General features: G+C 46.0%; 1 protein-coding gene across 1 annotated transcript in view; it reads left to right on the top strand.

Annotated features, from left to right (window-relative positions):
* The window catches only part of RSU1 (Ras suppressor protein 1), a 187691-nt gene that overhangs the window by 61162 nt on the left and 105130 nt on the right, over positions 1-21399 (top strand). The window contains exons 5-7 of the mRNA XM_077809432.1: positions 6507-6625; positions 8935-9017; positions 9278-9392. Of these exons, the coding sequence (XP_077665558.1) occupies positions 6507-6625; positions 8935-9017; positions 9278-9392 (317 nt within the window). The remainder of the gene's footprint in view (positions 1-6506; positions 6626-8934; positions 9018-9277; positions 9393-21399) is intronic.

Here is a 21399-nt window from a genome sequence, read left to right as displayed (position 1 = left end):
GCTTCCAAGGTCAACTTTCATTCTTCTGAGGTCTTCTGTATATTTTCCCACCTGCTTTTCTTCGCCAAGTGGTTTAAAAAAAATCTGAATACAACATCCTAGTGCTCCTTGTGTTGCTATTTTCTCTTTTTCTTAGGGATGGGTTTTTGTGATCTTCAGGGCCTGGCTGCATCAGGTCAACTGTCACTCATGGGCCACACCCACAGTCAAAAATATTCATTCACACAGAGGAATAAAATTGGCAAATTAACTTTGTATATCCACTGCCTCTGCTTGCTGTTTGTTTACAAATATTTGGCTGCACAAGGCTATATTCATTGCATGAAAAATATCAGCCACTGGCCACTTTTCAACATCTATGTGGAATGGCAGTGGAGGCAGAGAGCATACATACGAATGCCCTTACTGGGTCAGACCAAAGGTCTATCTAGCCCAGTATCCTGTCTTCCGACAGTTGCCAGTGCCAGGTGCCCCAGAGGGAATGAACAGAACCAGGTAATCTTCAAGTGATCCATCCCCTGTTGCTTATTCCCAGCTTCTGGCAAACAGAGGGTATGGACACCATTCCTGCCTCTCCTGGCTAATAGCCATTGATGGATCTATCCTCCATGAATTTATCTAGTTCTTTTTTTAACCCTGTTATGATCTTGGCCTCCTCTGGCAAGGAGTTGCACACATTGACTGCATTTTGTGAAGAAATACTTTCATTTGTTTTAAACCTGCTGCCTATTAATTTCATTTGGTGACCCCTAGTTTTTGTGTTATGAGAAGTAGTAAACAACACTTCCTTATCTACTTTCTCTATACCAGTCATGATTTTATAGACCTCTATCATATCTCCCCTTAGCCGTCTCTTTTCCAAGCTGAAAAGTCCCAGTATTATTCATCTCTCCTCCTGTGGAAGCCGTTCCATATCCCTAATCATTTTTGTTGCTCTTTTCTGAACCTTTTCCAATTCCAATATATCTTTTTTTTTTTGAGATGGGGTGACCACATCTGCACACAGTATTCAAGATGTGGGTGTCAGAGGAAGTCTTGATCAGGAAGAAACTATTTTTTGGGGAGGAAAGGGGGCAAGAGGGGTAAGAATGAGTAACTGCTGGGCTAGAGTGGTAAGTTTACCCCTCCTCCCCCTATACATCTTGGAACAATAGGGCCCAGGCATGCAGCTGGCATCCAGCCTGGTACCTGGATTTGTGCTGGATAAAAGCGTGTCTAAGAAGATAATCACCACCTGAGATCACCAGCTGAAAGCATGTGTTCCAGTGTGCCCCCCTCCTGCAGGACAGAGGGTATCTGGAACCCTCAGGCTTGTGTTGCCAGGGTCTGGAAAGAGGCAGGGAGCAACAGTACTTGTCTGAGGGAGAGGCTGCCATCAGTGGTGCTAGTGAGGTGGGGAGGGCACAGCAGCAGGCAGTAGTGGTTGTGAAGGAGCTGTAATGCTCCCTCAGCACTGGGCGGGTGTTTTGATGTGCTAGTGATTTCTATAACTTTTTAGATCAAGAACAGAAATAGCAGTGTTCATGGTGCAACAGAGGCTCCATTACCCAAACAATCCAGGAGCATTAAACCTGTATTACAGCAACCTCCCACAGCTACAGCGAAGGATACTCCTTCCCTGCTCCTAACCAGTAGAATTACAGTAACATCTAGAGGGCCTTCTCTTAGCTCAGTGACCCACTGTACTATGTGGTGTCACTACTTATAGTTAACACTACGATTTAATCATGGGTATTTTTAGTAAAAGTCATGGACGGGTCATGGGCAAGAAACAAAAAATCACGGCTCGTGACCTGTCCATGACTTATACCATAAATACCCCTGATGGAATCTTAGGGTGGATGGGAAGCCCCGGGGCCAGCCGCGTCGGCCGCTGCTCGGGCGGTCCCCGGGGCCAGCCGCGTCGGCCGCTGCTCGGGCGGTCCCCGGGGCCAGCCGCGTCGGCCGCTGCTCGGGCGGTCCCCGGGGCCAGCCGCGTCGGCCGCTGCTCGGGCGGTCCCCGGGGCCAGCCGCGTCGGCCGCTGCTCGGGCGGTCCCCGGGGCCAGCCGCGTCGGCCGCTGCTCGGGCGGTCCCCGGGGCCAGCCGCGTCGGCCGCTGCTCGGGCGGTCCCCGGGGCCAGCCGCGTCGGCCGCTGCTCGGGCGGTCCCCGGGGCCAGCCGCGTCGGCCGCTGCTCGGGCGGTCCCCGGGGCCAGCCGCGTCGGCCGCTGCTCGGGCGGTCCCCGGGGCCAGCCGCGTCGGCCGCTGCTCGGGCGGTCCCCGGGGCCAGCCGCGTCGGCCGCTGCTCGGGCGGTCCCCGGGGCCAGCCGCGTCGGCCGCTGGAAGTCACAGAATCCGTGACTTCTGCAATCTCCGTGGAGATTGCAGAAGCCCTACTTATAGTACACCACTATCTCTGTTGCAAAAAACTTAGTTGATGTAAACAAGACAAAGGGTGGGAGAGGATGTATTCTCATTTCATAGATGGGGAAGTGAGGCATAGTAAGATCAAGGCCTTGATTCTGGAGAGAGTTCTACTGGAGCGTAACTTTAAGCACTTACGTAGTGCCAGTGGGTCAGTCTGTTCTTGTGTTTAAAATTAAGCATGTAAATCTTTGTAGAATTGAGACTTAAGTGATTTGCCCGTGGTCACACAGGAATTCTGGTGCTACAGCAGCACTCTCACAGACATAAAGTGAGTGAACTATAATACTGAAATAAAGAGAACTGTAAACTACATTTTAAGAAACTCTTGCTGCTGCTGCTACAAGCTAATCATGTGTCCTGGATTCATAGCTGCCAGTGTCCTTGAATAGCATTCCACATGGGGCCTACTCTAAGTTACACAAACATGGTGTATTCTCCTCTTTTCCCCCCCCCCCCCCCCGCTTTATTCAAGGGAATAAAACAGAACTCTGATCAATTCATACATGCATCAGAACAAATATGTAAATAACTTGGGCATAGAGCTGCTTCTTTATCCATGTGCACATTAATAAAGCTGTGCAACTGGATGCCAACAAAAGAGAAGACTTTTCAAAGAGAGGGAAATACAAACAGCTCTGGTATGTTGACTGGTGTACCTGCTAGGTTGAATGCCAAGTACCAACTCCCAGGCTGATACACCTACTCTTGTTCTCTGTGGCCCTTGATCATGAACTGAAATAATCTCCAGGAAAAACAAACATACGTGCTCCAACAATTGCTGGCAGCTTTTAAGCTAGCTATAAAATGAGATGACGATGCTTACCTACCTAACAGGAGCGCTCTAAGAAAAAAAAATCCATTGATGTTTGAAGAATTTGATTGCTGGTGATGTGGGGGGGAGAGGGTCTTGAAGCAAGTCTAGCTGTGACTTCTTCCAGGGATCTTGACAGGGTTACTCAGTCTTAGTATATCGTGTGTCATTGTACACTTTACAGGTGTATTGGGTGTCACTTATGCGGAGGGGGACTCACTTTGCATGCACTGCACAGCAGCTTTTGATGGGTCTGCTGCTCATCAGAAGATTTCACCACATTATTCAATGGAATATCTAAAATTTCAGTCCTAATTCTTAGTCTCCTACAAATAACTATAGCTTGAGCTACATCATTTAATACAGGTTTTTTTTGTATAATTGAGTCAGGCCTCCAGACATGCCTTTTTACAAAAACTCACTCTGACCCTGAGGATTTGAGTAGCCCCAATTTGATACCATGTGATCCGATCTCCACTCTATTCCAGATTGCTTTGTTTCATTTTAGATGTGAGAGCAGCTTTAGCTCCTTCTGTAATGAACTCCATGAATACTCTCAAACCCTAACCTCATACTTTGGAGTTTTCTCCTTGATCTGTTGCATTAAACAGTCCGTCGTCGTCCCCCCCCCACTCCCCCCTTTTTTTTAATTATTATTATTCCAGACCCTCCTTGTCCTGGTTCTTTTGGTTAGCTGTCCACAACGGATGCTGTTTTTTAATTTTTTTAAGGCAGGGCAATTAGCACTGTCTATTCTTAAGGTTGTGTGACACTTCCTATTATAAGACCCTGCTTTCAGTTGTTTAACTTTGCCATACTTCATAACATTTTCAGGGTGGGTGTTGGCCAAAACAGTCTAGTCACTTCTGAGAATAAGTTTAAGGAAAAATACATTTTTGCCAATGTTAAAATCTGGCAGTCCTTTCTTTTGAAAAGCTCTAGTGATCTGATGCTGGAAGTTAAAATTAGGCAGGGAATGGCCTTTGTGTCAAATATGCTTTTGTCTTTTCCTGTGAAAATCCACCCACATTTGGCCAAGTTAAAAATGTTTTGAAAAATCTTACTTTTTACATGTTCCATAGTTACTTTATAGAGCTTAGCTGCTACCAGGTTCCATGCACATTGGGTATGCTGCAGCCCTACAGCTCCTGGATGTGACCAGACTGTGGACAAGCCATCTCTACACATTCTCCAGAACAGAGAGCCCAGAAACCTCCCTCTCCTGTGTTCTGTGACACACTGCTAACGCACAGGCAGCATGGAGGAGAAAGCAGACTGACTCAGATGCAGAGAGGACAAGAGTTGGACCAGGGAGAAGAAGGAAATAGACTGGGATTGAGAGCAGGGGAGAATATGCTGGTACTGTTAGATCAAAAGCGAGAGGTCTGTGTGGTAACTCTAAAGGTTCTAACCCAGCTAATGACCTATTAAGGTTGCAAAGTCAAGCATAAAAAAAAATTAGGAAATGCAAGACCTAAGGTTGCCTGTGCAACCTTAATTCAGCACCTTCATGTGTATGCATTAGGATAGTCTTTAATTTTATGATCATACTGTTTTTTTCCACAGGACCTCCCCTCATTCAGTGCACGGGGTAGATCTTCTTTGGGGATGAATCAGGGTTCTCTAGTGAAGGAGGTTGTTGTAGAAGTCGGAAGGTGTATAGTGAATGAGGTAGGGTGTTGCAGGAAGAGAAAGGATAGTCTGATGGTTAAGGAAGTTGAATGCTATTCTGAAAAATTCGATTCTGTCCCTTTCTGTACCATAGAGTTCCTATGTGATGCTTAGCAAGTCACTTCATCAAACTTTTCTCAGCATCTGTTCCTCATTTTTGGGTGTCAAACTTAAGACCCTGGGGTCTGATTACAGCTGTGAGTGCTCAGTATTTCTGATAGTTAAACTCCATGGGAGCTGTGCTTTGAACATATTAAGTGCTATATAATGCGAAGTACTTTGAAAACTTAGATCCTAATTGTCTCAACTTGGGCATCCGAATTAACAGACACCTTTGATCTTATTCTCTGTGCCTCAGCTCCCTTTCCGTAGAATGAGGTAATTATGAAAATAAATTCATTAATGTTTGTGAAGCACTCAGGTATTATAATGATGAGCTTTGTAGGAAAGGAAACGAATAATTCTGTCTTCAGAGCAGTGTTTGAATAGCGTGCAGTAAATAAAGCCTGGGGCCGCACATTGACCAATGAGGAGAAAACAAAGTATTGACTCGCTGATTATTAACTGGGCACTGTCTATTCTGGGCATTGAATGAGGAACAGGTGGAAAAAGTAGTATGTGATCATGTGGAAAAAGTAGAATGTAATCAAGTGATCATGTAATTAAAGATTATTGCACAGATTACTTTAATTCTGGCATTTCCTAGCTTTTGAGTGGTTGAATTTTCAACCTTGATGATGATGTAATGTATTTTGTGTGTGTGTGTGAGCAAATAAGACAGTGACATTAAATATTGTCATTTTCCACTACTGTAATGAGAGCTGGTTGGAAGATCTTGTTGACTGAAAATTCAGTCTCTCCCCCACCCCCCCTTATGACTTCCCTGCCATACCACCCATTTTCCCCATTGTATAACAGTTCTGTTTGAAATTCTCATCCATAAGTAACCCTTCTCAACCCACTGTTCATGGTCATTCTTTGCTGCATTGTGTTGAATGTATCCACTCCATCCCACCACCCCCAAAGCATCTCTATTACTGAAGAGTGGTAAAGTCTGTCTGTCTTCCTCCTTCCTCAGTGGCTCTATGGCTATCTTAGATCAATAGGTCCTGGATCTGCTGTGCTCCTTGGATTAACTGTAGGTCTCTGCCTTTAGTTTACTGATCTAGCTGGACTGTACAGCTTAAGGTACGGTGCCTAGACCTGGTAATTAGATAACTCCATGAATATGCAACCCTTGTGACCTGAATAATTATACCTTAATGCAATAAAAAATTAACTGATTGTGAGAAGAAACTAACTTTATTAGGGAAAATGATAGGATGAAATTAAGGGAGGGGTGAAGGTAAGAGATAGGAGTGAAAAGAAAAGTCATGGGAATTTGGGAAATAATGGTCTGTGGGCCTCAATCCTATGATGTGCTGAGCACTCTCAGCTCCCATCCCATTAACCAGTGGGAGTTGAGGGCTTTGGCACTATGCCCTAAAAAGGTTGACCTAGAAATTATTGTGGCCTCCTCTTTTTTGGAAAGCTCTTAATGCCTTCATTCTTTTTATGGTTAACTGGTGAAATGATTATAAATATATGTTCTGTGTATCTTGTTTTTCCACCATCAACAGCATGAACAGGTTAAATACCTTGCCTAGAGGATTTGGATCTTTACCAGCTCTGGAGGTTCTTGACTTGACTTATAACAACTTAAATGAAAATTCCCTGTCTGGAAACTTTTTCTATCTGAGTAAGAAACTTTTTTAAAAAATCTATAAATCTTCCTAAAATGGTGCTTTGCTTTCTGCTGGTGAAATTTATTTGATAGAGCCCAAACTCCAATAGAATTTTTTAGATATATGTTTTTCTTCCTTGGGTCCTTTTGAATATTTCTACATAGCTCAGCAATACGTAGCATTGATATACAGTCACCTGACACGATTGGGCATGCAAGGACTTGGTTAGTAATGGCATATTTAGCTTTCTTGAGGGTAATATTTTCTTGAGCCACATACTTAACTAAAACTTAATAGAAGCTAACAAGCCTCATGGCACAATAAAGAATGTCACCTTGAGGCATGTTGACAATCTGAAAGAAACCACAACCAAGTTTCCAGAAGTGTGTGTGTGTGTGTATAGTTTGTATATATGTTAAAAGCATGTTAAGGTTACAAAGTCAAACACTCAGAAGTTATGAAATCTCAGAATTCCAATTGCTTTTGCAGCTTTAATTGAGCCTTCTTGTGCATATCCATTGTGATAGTATTTAATTATGTTATCTCATACTGTCTTTTCTGTATGATTCCAGCTTTTTAAGTGAATTAAATATTACTTTTTATTCTCATTCAGTGTGTGGCTCCAGGCCTTAGTTACTGCACACCCCAAACTTCATTGAATACAGTACTGTTGATTTCCTCCAGGGCATTTCTATGGTGCTCTGATCATACTATGAGTGCTTAATCAAACATTAATGAATTTAGCTTTAGAATATTCTTCTGAGATAGGGACGTGGTATTATCCCCATTTTATAGCTGTGGATCTGAGGCACTGAGAAACTAAGGCAAAAACAGTCCCAAGTGTCTACTGATTTTTGGGTGTCTGACTTGAGACATCTAAGGCCTGATTTTTTCAGAGTCCCTAGCATTTTTACAGCACCTTATATGTTCAAAGCACAGTGCCCCTCTCACCCCCCTTGACTTCAGTTACAGTTGTGAACACTTGGCCTTTTGCAAATCTGGCCCTAAGTATCTGTAGTAGGGCACCCAGAAAATGCGGAACACAGAATTAATTAGTGGCCAACTGTGAACACTTTGGTTTATGTGACTTGCCCAGCAACAGATAGGAACTCTGTAGTGGAGGCATGGATAGAATCTAGTTCCCCAGGGCAGCATTCAACTTTTTTCTTTTTGCAATCCCTTACCTCGTTCACTAGACACCTTCCAACTTCTGCAACAAATGAGGCCAGGGTCCTACAGACAGCAGCTTCTTTCACTACGCAACCCTGATTCATTCCCAGAGTTCCATCCTTTGTGTGCACTGAATGAGGCGAGGTAGAAGAAATAGTATGTGATCATGTAGTTAAAGACTGAATCATTAATGCATGCACAGAAAGAGGCTCAATTACGATTACCTAGGCAATCTTTACTCTGGCATTCTTAACTTTTGCGTGTTTGACTTTGCAACCTTAATAGTCTTTTTAACATAGTTTTTATTGGAAGTGTGATCAGAGCCTTAAGCAGAAAAAGTGGCAAAGAGGTTAGAGGAGGCCATGCTGCTTGCTGAGAAGGACCTGCTGATTATGATCCAACAGAAGGAAAGTTTTAAATTATCAAAAAGTTAAAAATGATGACTACAATGCAACTAACAAGAAACCTGCAAAACAGACATGCAACCTGCTCTCGGAGGGGGTGAGAGGTCATAGTCCTCTTCCCAGCATTCACTGTTGTCTTCTTTTGGTTTAATTTTCCTGAAAAGTAGCATGCTCAGCCACAGTGCTGTATAAATAGTAATAAGCTAAATGGATGTATTGGGTTTTTCTTTTTCGTTTTTGAATTTTATCGTTCTGTCCTCTACTGCAGAGAGAGAGAGACTACCTATGAAAATATAAATGATTTGATTTGAACTCAGTTGTTTGTTCTACTATCCTGTTTTAAGATCTTTCCACAGAGCTGCATGTAGTTAAATATAGGTGTAAATTCATTCGAAACACAGCTTTTTTTATGTACATTAAGTAATAACTAGGAATCAGATGTAATAAAGAGTAATTGCTCCTTCTGACAGCTGAGCATTGAAACTATGTGCCAGAACCTGCCAGAGTCTATTGTAGAAATTGTTAATTGTGTCAGTCCTTTTGGAAATAGATGTTTTCCTGAACACACCAACAATACAATAAGGCAGTAAATCTAAGTTTGACCTGCTTGTTATTATTGTGAGCCCTGAGTATGTCAAAGGCTTTTCACCAAGTCAGGGTTATTAATCAAACCTGACTCTCTTATTGATCCGACCTCAAATGGTTGGGCTATACGCCACCCTGTTTATATATTGCTGTTTAATTTGCAGCCACCCTGCGTGCACTCTATCTAAGTGACAACGATTTTGAAATCCTGCCGCCAGATATTGGGAAGCTCACAAAGTTGCAGATAGTAAGTAATTTATCTAAATTCTTGGAAAATCAATTCACTTTCGCAGCCCTTGTAGCAGTAGAATCTAGGCAATTTGAGAAGTAGTAGGGTTTGTGTTTCAGGAATAACCACTATACCTGTTACTGTTACTTGTTTATCTTGTAAATAAATTGGAAGAATTGAGTGTTGGGGGGCAAGGGGTGGGCAGAGAGTAAGTGTTCTCTTTTAGGCTGCTTTATTTTAGCTGAACATTGTTCTGACAACTTTATATTTTCTTTTAGCTGAGCCTTAGGGACAATGACCTGATATCACTGCCTAAAGAAATTGGTGAACTCACTCAGCTTAAGGAACTTCATATCCAGGGAAACCGTCTTACTGTGCTGCCCCCAGAACTAGGTAAGATGGTAGATGGTTTTGTTGTTTTGAGTAATAATGATTGACACAATGTGCTTCCTGTTGATAACCTAAACCATCCGTTCATCTCCAAGAAATAGTCTTTGCTGAGGTTATCATTGCTGCTGCTATCTGTTTGTTCCCCCAGATACACACACTCACTTTCTCTCTTGTTGGGTGTGTGTGTGTTTGGGAGAGGAAGGGCTCGTGTTTGTCATGTTGCACATTTGGCTGCATTACTTGTTCCCATATTATATATGACCTGTGTATTAGTCAGATTGCAAAATTTGCATACCGCATTCTGCTTTCATAATTTCTTTTAAAGACGTATTTTAATTGTCTGGAGCTGGTTGCGTTGAAATCATTTCTATAGTCAGCAAAAAAGAAATTTTGAATTTTCAGTGCTCGTATAGAAGAAGTGGCTTTCTTGAGCCTGTTTCTGTAGAAATGGAAGTTTGGTCAACAAAAGTAAGATAAGGCTAAGTGTTTTTTGTTTTGTTTTGTTTTTGTTTTGTTTTGTTTTTTTAAGTCTACATTTTGATGTCACCTTTATTTTTTTGCTGATCTGACAACTTTCCATCTAAACAATTGAACCAGCAGGTGAAATATGGATTTGTGATTTCTGCCATTATCACTAGTAACTTAATTTTCTTTAACCAAAAGGTACTGGTCTTCATTAGAAACTAAAAACTCTGGGTGTGGGTGGCACATTTGCGTTGCACTAGTGCATTTTGCGTTCTGGGCATTGGGTATGTGGTTGTTGGTGAGTATTTGCTTCAGGTACTCACCAACAACCACATACCACACAACAGAACCACTAACCCAGGAACTTATCCTTGCAACAAAGCCCGTTGCCAATTGTGCCCACATATCTATTCAGGGGACACCATCACAGGGCCTAATAACATCAGCCACACTATCAGAGGCTCGTTCACCTGCACATCCACCAATGTGATATATGCCATCATGTGCCAGCAATGCCCCTCTGCCATGTACATTGGTCAAACTGGACAGTCTCTACGTAAAAGAATAAATGGACACAAATCAGATGTCAAGAATTATAACATTCATAAACCAGTCGGAGAACACTTCAATCTCTCTGGTCACGCAATCACAGACATGAAGGTCGCTATCTGAAAACAAAAAAACTTCAAATCCAGACCCCAGCGAGAAACTGCTGAATTGGAATTCATTTGCAAATTGGATACTATTAATTTAGGCTTAAATAGAGACTGGGAGTGGCTAAGTCATTATGCAAGGTAGCCTATTTCCTCTTGTTTTTTCCTAACACCCCCCTCCCCCCCCCCCGATGTTCTGGTTTAACTTGGATTTAAACTTGGAGAGTGGTCAGTTTGGATGAGCTATTACCAGCAGGAGAGTGAGTTTGTGTGTGTATGGGGGTGGGTTTTTGGAGGGGGGTGAGGGAGTGAGAGAACCTGGATTTGTGCAGGAAATGGCCCAAATTGATTATCATGCACATTGTGTAAAGAGTTGACACTTTGGATGGGCTATCACCAGCAGGAGAGTGAATTTGTGTGGGGGGGTGGAGGGTGAGAGAACCTAGATTTGTGCTGGAAATGGCCTAACCTGATGCTCACTTTAGATAAGCTATTACCAGCAGGACAGTGGGGTGGGAGGAGGTATTGTTTCATATTCTCTGTGTATATATAAAGTCTGCTGCAGTTTCCACGGTATGCATCCGATGAAGTGAGCTGTAGCTCACGAAAGCTCATGCTCAAATAAATTGGTTAGTCTCTAAGGTGCCACAAGTACTCCTTTTCTTTCAGCTGTAAATAGTTCGTTTTTATTGCAGATTAGTTAGTAAGTAGCTGTTAAGTACTGTAATTAGTCAGTGTCCCAACAGGGACTTTGCCCAAGGCAGGGCATGCCCTGGTCTCCGTGCTGAATGTAATGGGCCTATGCCTGTTAGCGGACCCGCTTGGTAGCTATCTGAAGTGCCTGGGGGAATCCCACATTAAAGAAAAGTGTTGCATCTGTAAGACCTTTGGTCCCAGGACACAGAAAGAACATGACATTAATTTGAGGGCCCTTCTCCTGGAGGCCGCTCTTTGCACAGCCGGACGCAACACCCAGCACTTCGGCCTCAGTGCGCAGTGCAGCCTGGCACTGGGTTCTACCCGGCACTGATCCCCTTCGCTGGTACCCAAGAAGAGGGACCCGGCACTGAGCAAGTTGGACCAAGGGGCATAGGGTAAAGAACCCTGCTCAGGCTGCCTGCCCACGCCAGAGCTGCAAGGGGGAATGTCTCCAAGGGGACCTCTTACCCCCCTAAGGGATCCTCCACTGACTCTGGGGAGCAGTAGGGGACCCAGACTAATGGCACAGTCAACACCATCTCAGCTCCCAGTGCCCAGAAAGCAAAGGACTCTCCCACTGCAGCTGGTACTGCATGCAGTGATGGACCTGGCAAAGCCTCCCTATGAGGGCAAGCTAGCTGTGAGGGCTTCCTAGAAGGCGAGTGAGCACCACTGGTCTACGGAGCGGAAGCAGAGCCCTTTCTTCCCATGCCCTTGGTCTCCGCATCAGTCGAGGTCACCGGTTCAGCCACCACAGATCACTGGTACCGCACTCCCGGTCTCCACTCTCGTGCCGAGTCTCGCCCAGAGAGAGGTGCAGGTCGCTGTACAGTCATCACCGGTCATATTTGCTCCAACAAGCACCATGACAGAGACCTCAGGGATGCTCCCCAACACGGCACTGTTCCCCCTGCTCCCAGCACCGGTCTGACTATTCGAGGCACTGGTCACCCACGGCGACAGTAAGCTACAGGACTCGGGTGTGGACGGTCCTGCTCTGGTCACCGGAGGAGGATTTCTTCAGCACGGAGAGGGAGTTCAGCCCCTTGCCGAGACAGCACTGTCGTGACTGGGCTCCTGAGGTTGCATCCACCTCAACGATGCCAACCTGGCAGCAGGGCCAGTGGCCAGCGCAATGGCCTTACTGGAATGCTGGGGGTGTGCTGGTTATGCTGATGCCCCCATCTCACCAATTGTCAGTCGCCACATTGGACAAGTTCCAATTGGCACCGGCAGCACAGGGCTTGGTGCATGAAGCGTTGGCGGGCGCTGAGATGGAAGAACAGGATGATGCCCTGGGTCATTCTCCTCCTCTCCAGAGAAGGCAGTGGCGGGGCCCTCCCATACTAGGCCACCAGACGACTTTAACGAGCACCAAGCCCTGCTCCAAAGGGTGGAGACTAATTTAGGTCAAGAGGCAGAAGAGACGGTGGAGCAATCAGACACTTGGTTCAATGTGCTCTCTGCATCCACCCCAGCACGTGTTGCACTCCTGGTGCATGAAGGGGTCCTGAACATTGCCAAAGCCATGTGGCAAACCCCATCCTCCATCCCGCCCATTTCCAAGAAGGCTGAGGAAAAAGTGTGTGTGTGTGTATTTTTGTCCCTGCCACAGAGTTCGAACAATTATCTCCCCCCCCCCCCCCGAGGTCATTGGTTGTGTCAGCAGCCAACGAAAAGGACAAGCAAGGGAATGCTAGTTCCACCCTCAAAAATAAGAAGGCCAAGAGACTGGACCTTTTTCAGAAGCAAAATTTATTCCACAGCCAGTCTCCCAATTCCGAGTCATGAACCACCAGGCTCCACAAGTTTAAGGACTCCATGCCCTAGGAGGTGGCCAAAGAGTTCAGGACCCTTGTTAAGGAGGGTACTGCAGCGGCTGGGTGCTCCCTCCAGATGGCCTGGGATAAGGCTGATTCTGCGGCCAGGGTGGTCATGAGGCGCAGTTCCTGGCTTCAGACCTCAGTCCTATCCCAGGAGAGGCACTTCTTGATACAAGATCTCCCATTTGGTGGAGTTGGGCTGTTTTTGGAACAGACCGACATGAGGCCACACAGTCTGAAGGACACTTGGACCACCCTCTGCTCCCCTGAGGATGCATACTCCTCAGTCAGCAAGGAAGCAATTCTGGCTGCCCCCACTGCCAAGGTCTTGGCAGCTGTGGCAGGGCTCTACGAGGAGAAGAGTTTTAGTTGCCGCCACCCTTCCTCCTCCTGTTCACCTGCACAACTTGGCCTGGTGAACCACCACTGGGCAAGAAGCAGGTGTTTTGGGCTCACACTCAAGAGCGGCACCCCAGTCACCTCCTTGGATCCGCCCCATCTTTTCCTCAGTTGTCTCCATCCCTACCCTTTGGCCTGGTCGAGAGTCACCTCGGACCACTGGGAGCTAGAGATTGTCCCGGGGCCACACCCTTCAGTTCTTCCCCTCCCCCCACCTCTCTTCCCTGTCCCTCTTCAGGGACTCTTCTCACGAGCGACTCCTCGTTCAGGAGGTAGACAACCTCCTACAACTGTGGGAGGTGGAGGAGGTCCCTCAGGAAATGAGGGGGGAAAAGTTTCTGCTCCCTCTATTTCCTGATTCCAAAAGTAAAAGAGGGCCTAAGACCTATTCTGGACCTGAACAACTCAAGAAGTACCTCAAGAAGTTGAAGTTTCGCATGGTTTCACTGGCCTCCATCATCCCTTCCGTCCATCCGGGAAACTGGTACGTGGACTTGAAAGAGGCTTATTTCCATATCTCTATTTTACAAGGACACAGACGATTCCTCCATTTTATGGTGGGCCAGCACTATTTCCAGTTCACTGCGCTTTCCTTTGGCCTCTCCCCAGCCCCGCGGGTATATACAAAATGTATGGCCCCAGTAGCCACTTACCTGAGGCATCAGGGAGTCCAGGTCTATCTTTATCTTGACGATTGGCTCATCAAAGGCAGATCGCGGAATCAAGTGCAGAGCAGCCTCAATCTGGTGCATTCTACATGTCCTGACCTGGGCCTGTTAGTGAATAAATAGGAAATCTACCCCCATACCAGGGCAATGGAAAAGTTCATCGGGGTGAGCCTTGATTCCTCGTGGGCCAGGGCATTCCTTCTGGAGGCTTGTTTCCGAGCCACGTCGGACATAATGTCCCATGTAAGGGGCCAGCGCCTGCACTTGTCTAAGGTTGCTAGGCCACATGGCTGCCTGTATTTACGTGGTCCATCACCTTTGGCCGCTGCAGGCATGGTTGGAGTCTGTCTACATCTCCAACAAGCATGACCTGGCCGTGGTAGTCAGGGTACCAGACCACATCCAATCATAACTGGCGTGGTGGTTGGACCCCGCATTAGTGTTGCAGGGAGTCCCCTTCGCGCCCCCATCCCTGTCACTAACTCTGGTGTCAGAAGCCTCGGACCTGGTCTGGGGACCCCACCTGGGCAAGTTCAGTACACAAGGGTGCTGGTCAGGGGTTAACCGCTCCCTCCACATAAATGTCAGGAGCTCAGGGTGGTTTGACTGGCCTGTCAGAGTTTTCAGTCCCAAGTGGTTCAAGTCCTGATGGACATCACCGCCACAGTGTTTCATATCAGGAATTCTCAACCTTTTTCTTTGAGCCCTCCCACGCCCCAATATGCTATAAAAACTCCACAGCTCACCTGTACCACAGCTGTTTTTCACATATAAAAGCTAGGGCCAGCGTTAGGTGGTAGCAAGCAGGGCAATTGCCCGGGGCCCTACACCACAGAGGGCCCCGCATACCTAAGTTGCTAAGTACCACCCTGAAAACTCTGGGGCTGTATGTCCCAGGCCTGGCATGTAAGCAGTTCAAATCGCAGCAGCCTCAGGGGCCAGAGAGTCAGCCTTGGCAGGACCCACCTCACAAGAAGGCCAAGGGCTACAAGTGCTGCCTAAATCATCCTCCTCCACCCCCTGCTCAGTCAGGATCTACCTGGAATAAGTAAGGGCCAAGTGACAGTTTTGAGAGCGCACCCGAAGGCGACCTGCCAGACTGTTCCCCAGATCCATCTTCCCTGTTTTTTTTCCAACCGCCTTTCCTTTTTCTTCCCTGCATGGACCACAATAACCTCAGACCGCTGGGTCCTGAGCACAGTGGTGCAGGGCTTTATCCTCCAGTTTCTTTGTCTTGCCCCCCCTCATCCCCCACTTCCCTTCCCCTCTTCAAGGACACTTTTTACAAGAGTCTCCTCATGCAGGAGGTTCAAGCTGGGAGCGGTGGAGGAAGTTCCTCTAGAGTACAGGAACAAGGGGTTTTATTCCTGATACTTTTTAATCCCAAAGGCAGTCTGTATCCCATTCTAGACCTGTGAGACCTCAAGAAGTACCTAAAGAAGCTGACGTTCCGCATGGTCTCCGTGGCCTCTATCATCCCCTCCCTGGATCCAGAAGACTGGTGTGCCTTCCTCGACCTAAAGGACGCATACTTCCACATAGTGATCTTCCAAGAGCACAGACGTTTTCTCTGATTCACGGTGGGACCTGGCCACTACCAATTTACAATCCTCCTGTTTGGCCTGGTGACAGCACCGGGGGTGTTTACCAAGTGGATGTTGGTGGTGCCGGGATATCCAGATCTACCCGTACCTCAATGACTGGTCAAGGGCAGCTCCAGGTCTCAGGTCCAAAAGGATGTTGTGGTACTGCAAGCCGTGTGCCGCTCCCTGGGCCTACTGGTGAATGACAAAAAGTCTGTTAGTTCCAATGCAAAGGATAGAATTCATCGGAGCAGTGCTCAACTAGACCTGAGTGAGAGCGTTCCTGCCACTAGAAAGGTTTAGGACATTGATGGACCTTCTCACAGAGCTGTCCGCGTTCCCCCTGACTACAGCCAGGTTCTGCCTGCGTCTGCTGGGCCACATGGCAGCTTGCACATAAGTTGTCCACCATGCCAGGCTCCGGATGCAGTCCCTGTAACAAAGTCTGACGATGATCTATTCCCAGTCCAGGGATCACCTGGAAAAGATCATTACCATCTCCCCAGCAATACTCACCTCACTGCAATGGTGGACCGATCACAAGAAGGTCTTAAAGGGAGTTCCATTCGACAACCTCCATCACTCCATCTATTTGGTGTCGGACGCCTCCGACCTTGGAAATCTCCAAGGTATGTGGTTCCTGGAGGAGATGGCACTCCACAGAAATGTCAAAGAACTCAGAGCGGTCCGATTGGCATACAGCATCTTCCTACCACATCTGTCAGGCAAGGTAGTGAGAGTCCTGACGGACAACACAGCTGCAATGTTCTACCTCAACAGGCAAGGGGAGCGTGCTCATCGGCTCTCTGCCAAGAGGCACTCCATCTCTGGAGCTTCTGCATCGACCAAGAGATCCATCCGGAAGCTTGTCACCTCCCTGGCATCAAAAACACGCTAGTGGATCACCTCAGCAGGGCCTTCTCTCACCACGAGTGGTCGCTCCACCGGGAAGTAGCCTGCATGGTCTTCCAGAGGTGGGGAACTCCAAGTGAACCTGTTCACCACCAGGCAGAACATGTCATCGGTTTTGTTCTCGGCAAGGACTCCTTCTCTGATGCTGTCATAAATATAAAGGGAATGATAACCACCTTTCTGTATACAGTGCTATAAAATCCCTCCTGGCCAGAGGCAAACCCTTTCACCTGTAAAGGGTTAAGAAGCTAAGGTAACCTCGCTGGCACCTGACCCAAAATGACCAATGAGGGGACAAGATACTTTCAAATCTGGAGCGGGGTGGAACAAAGGGTTCTGTCTGTCTGTGTGATGCTTTTGCTGGGAACAGATCAGAAATGTAAGCCTTCCAACTCCTGTTAAGTTAGTTAACTCCTGTTAACTAATCTAGCTAGAAAATGCGTTAGATTTTCTTTTGTTTAATGGCTTGTAAAATAAGCTGTGCTGGAGGGAATGTATATTCCTGTTTTTGTCTTTTTGTAACTTAAGGTTTTGCCTAGCGGGATTCTCTGTTTTGAATCTGATTACCCTGTAAGGTATTTACCGTCCTGATTTTACAGAGGTGATTCTTTTACCTTTTCTGTCATTAAAATTCTTCTTTTAAGAACGTGATTGATTTTTCATTTTTCTTAAGATCCAAGGGTTTGGGTCTGTGTTCACCTGTACCAGTTGATGAGAATTATTATCAAGCTTTCCCCAGGAAAGGGTGTGTAGGGCTTGTGGGGGATATTTGGAGGGGAAGATGTCTCCAAGTGGTCTCTTTCCCTGTTCTTTGTTTAAAACACTTGGTGGTGGCAGCATACTGTTCAAGACCAAGGCAAAGTTTGTACCTTGGGGAAGTTTTAAACCTAAGCTGGTAAGAATAAGCTTAGGGGGTCTTTCATGCAGGTCCCCACATCTGTACCCTAGAGTTCAGCGTGGGGAAGGAACCTTGACAGATGCCTTCCTCCTGTCGTGGTTGGGGAGGCTGATGTACGCATTCCCTCCAGTCCCACTCATTGCCAAGGTCCTGGCAAAGATCAAGAGAGACAGGGTGCAGGTTATCATGATTGCCCCAGTGTGGCCTCACCAGCCCTGGTTTGGCACACTCATGAACCTGTTAACAGCCCTTCCTTGGCCCCTGCCCAATGAATCAAACATTCTGTCACAGGACCCTGGTCGGCTCTTACACCCTAACCTTGCGTCCCTCCACCTCTCGGCGTGGATGCTGTGTGGCTGAACCTGGAGGAGCGGACCTGTTCGGAGGAGGTCCAACAGGTCCTCCTGGAAAGTAGGACACCCTCAACTAGACTGACTTACCTGGCCAAGTGAACAAGGTTTTCCCGCTGGGTGTCTGAGCGCAGTATATCTCCCTCGTGCTCTTCCATACAGGCTGTCCTGGACTACCTGCTCCATTTGAGGAACCGGGGCCTGGCACGCTCTTCCATTAGAGTGCATCTTGTGGCCATCTCCGCTTTTCATCCGCCTATCCTAGGACAGGCTGTGTTCTTCCATGACATGACTGTCAGATTCTTGAGAGGGCTCGAGAGACTCTTCCCGAAGGTATGGGCTCCTGTCCCACAGTGGGATCTTAACTTGTGGATCTTACTTAACAGGCTCGTAGGCCTTCCCTTTGAGCCACTGGGCTCCTGCTCCCTTTTCTACTTGTCATGGAAGGTTGCGTTCCTGGTGGCGGTGACTTCAGCGAGACAAGTCTGAGATTAGAGCCTTGACCTCAGAACCACCATACATGGTGTACAAAAACAAGGTTCAACTGAGGCCCTACTCGGCCTTCCTGTCGAAGGTGGTGTCTACCTTCCATGTGAACCAGGACATCTTCCTCCCAGTGCTCTGTCCCAAACCGCACAAGACCAGCGAAAAGAGGCGTCTTTATGTGCTGGATGTCTGAAGGGCCTTGCCTTTTTACTTACAATATACCAAGTAAATCAACTCAGCTCCTCATTGCTGCAGCGGATACGATGAAGGGCCTTCCGATGTCCTTGCAGAGAATTTCCAATTGCATCACCTTGTGCATAAAGACCTGTTACGAACTGGTGGGGGTTCCACTGCCGTCGATTGTCAGAGCCCACTCAGCTAGAGCTCAGTCATCTTCAACAGCCTTCCTGCCATACATCCCTATCCAGGACATCTGTAGAGCCACAACGTGGTCCTGTGTCCACACGTTCGTGGCTCATTATGCCATCACTCAGCAGGCCAGTGACGACACTGGGTTTGGCAGAGCTGTGTTGCAATTTACACATCCGTGAACTCCTACCCACCGCCAAGGGTACTGCTTTGGAGTCCCCTAATATGGAATGGACATGAGCAAGCACTCGAAGAAGAAAAGACAGTTATCTTTTTCCGTATGTTCTTCGAGATGTGTTGCTCACATCCATCCTTCTCCACTGTCAGTTTCTGGCAAGAAGGAACTGAGGGTGGGGGGAGCCGGCAGCGCCCCTTGTACCGTGCCATGTGAGTGCTACTCCAGAGGGCGCCAGAACCAGTCCCCTACAGATACTGCTGAGGGGAAATCTTCCGGCATTGGTGCATGTGGCGACCACACACCCCTAATATGGAATGGACATGAGTAACACATCTCAAAGAACAACAGTTATGAAAGGTAGGTAATCGTTTTTTCTTTTGGTGTGGAGGGAATGGGTTTTTTTGGATTTTGTTTAGTCACCATGTCTCTGTCTTTATCAGTGTAGCAACTAGTATGCTGACAACTTTGTGTCTCACCACTGATGGATGAAAGCTGTTCTTCTGTTTCCGTAATTTTAGGTGTTTGTTTTAAAATATCATGACACTGGTATACTTTAGCCTTTTTTCAAAGCTATGTTCAATATCATTCATTTAAAAGACGCCATTTATATAAATGTAATGTTCTATAGCTTTCTTATTTTAGAGTCCTGGAATTCTCCAGAAAGTGGAAGATGTGTCTTGTAATGAGTCTATCTAGTTTCTGTGGCTAACTAAGGGTTCTAAACATAGTGTTGCCACAGAAGTGTAATAGCAAATTAATATTACGTAATTTTACCATAAATATGTATGTCAAGGGAAACACGGGTACAAAGTTCTTCTTGAAATTTATCCAGGGATGACCTGCCAAATACACAATATCTGATTGAAACATTTGTTTAAAACATGTTTTTAGTTCCTGTTTGTCTGCATCATAAAATATGGACATAGCTTGGTGTAAAAGAGGTGGTGCTGCTGATCACGTCAGAACTACTGCTTATTAGACAACCTTTTTCTTTAATACATGCATTACGAGGTATAACTTATGAATCTTCCAGTATTTCATGTTATGTTCTTATACTGGATTCTCACTTATGATATAATAGCCCATTTCTGTTAGATTCTGTGCCATGCATAATGTCAGAAATATATTAAATATTTAAAGAATATCAGACTTTTAGGTTAATTTCTGAAAAGTCACATCTCGGAATCTAGATTTGTAATTTAGGCTTTCTGTAAGCACATTTACCACGAGAAAAGGATTATGCTTTCTGTATATATTCACTGGTTAAAATAATGAAGTGTGGTGGTAGCCCTGTAATGTATTAGCATCTCTTGTCCTCCTTTTCCCTGTTTTTCCTTCCACACTGCCTCTTTACTCTCACTGATTTGCATAATGTCTCAAATTAGATTGTAAACTTCTCATTGCAGAGGCCAGTCTTATTTGTTCTGGTCAGTATTTTTAGTGCTGTGTTCAGTCTAGTGGATAGAGCACAAGATGGAGACTCAGGAAATCTAAGCTCTGTTTCTGGCTCTGCCACTGGCTTGCTGGGTAACCTGGGGCAAGTCACTCTACCTCCCTCTGCCTCTGTTTCTCCTTCTATAAAGTGGGAATGATAATACTGACCACCTTGGTAAGGTGTTATGTAAGAGGTAGGTATTATGAAATACTTCACCATTTATTGTAATAACTTACTTAGCATCTTTCAGCCAACTTCTGCCTTCTTAAACTCATAAACAAAATCATATAGTAAAGAGAACTGTGCAAACCGCTTTGTGCTGTATGTATTGAACAAATGGCTTTTTAACCAGCAGATGTTGTTTGCATGAAATGGCATTAGCGCTGTTTGATAAAAATAATCTTCTCTCTCTCTCTCTCTCTCTCTCTCTCTCTCTGAATTTCAGGTGGAGAAGGCATTTGACTTATGAGGGTTAGTGGTCTGGGGCCTTGCAGAAAAGTGAGTCTTTAGAGACTCAGATGTTAATGGATGGGCACAGTATAAATACTAGAAGAGGACAGAATCTATTTAAATGATGAGAGGGAGAGGGGGCTTGGTGAATTGGGATAAGGTGCTCATTCGTACGGGGGAAGTGTGGAAGAAGGCATGAACAAATGAGTGGGAGAAGGAAAGGACGGGGCAACAGGATAGGAATCACTGGTGAAGTGAAGGGAGTAAAATGTTGACTTGGAAGAGAGAATTGTTAACAAATTCAACTTTTCAGAATATCAATAAAGATTCCATTCGGTACTGAGTATGGCATTATTCAATGTGTTAGTCAGTGAAGAGTCGAACCAGCCTGCGTTTGTATTTAGCAGGGACTACCTGTCATTTAATGTAAGAAAGAAACAAGGAAAGAACAAGTATATTCTTGTCCAAGAGGGAACAAAAACGCACCTCATACCGTGCATTGGTTCTCTTGATTAGGAGGCTTGTCTGTAAATACAGTATGTGTGACTGATGAATGCAGGAAATGGCTGGGGGTGGATGGGTGGAATTCACAGCTTGTTTTTATCATTTGTCTCTCCAAACCCAGTTCATGAGGAATGGTGG

This window comes from Eretmochelys imbricata, chromosome 2 (assembly GCF_965152235.1).
Source record: "Eretmochelys imbricata isolate rEreImb1 chromosome 2, rEreImb1.hap1, whole genome shotgun sequence".
Classification (NCBI taxonomy): domain Eukaryota; kingdom Metazoa; phylum Chordata; order Testudines; family Cheloniidae; genus Eretmochelys; species Eretmochelys imbricata.
The sequence above is the reverse complement of the archived record's forward strand: the minus strand, read 5'-3'. Positions and strand labels throughout refer to the sequence as shown.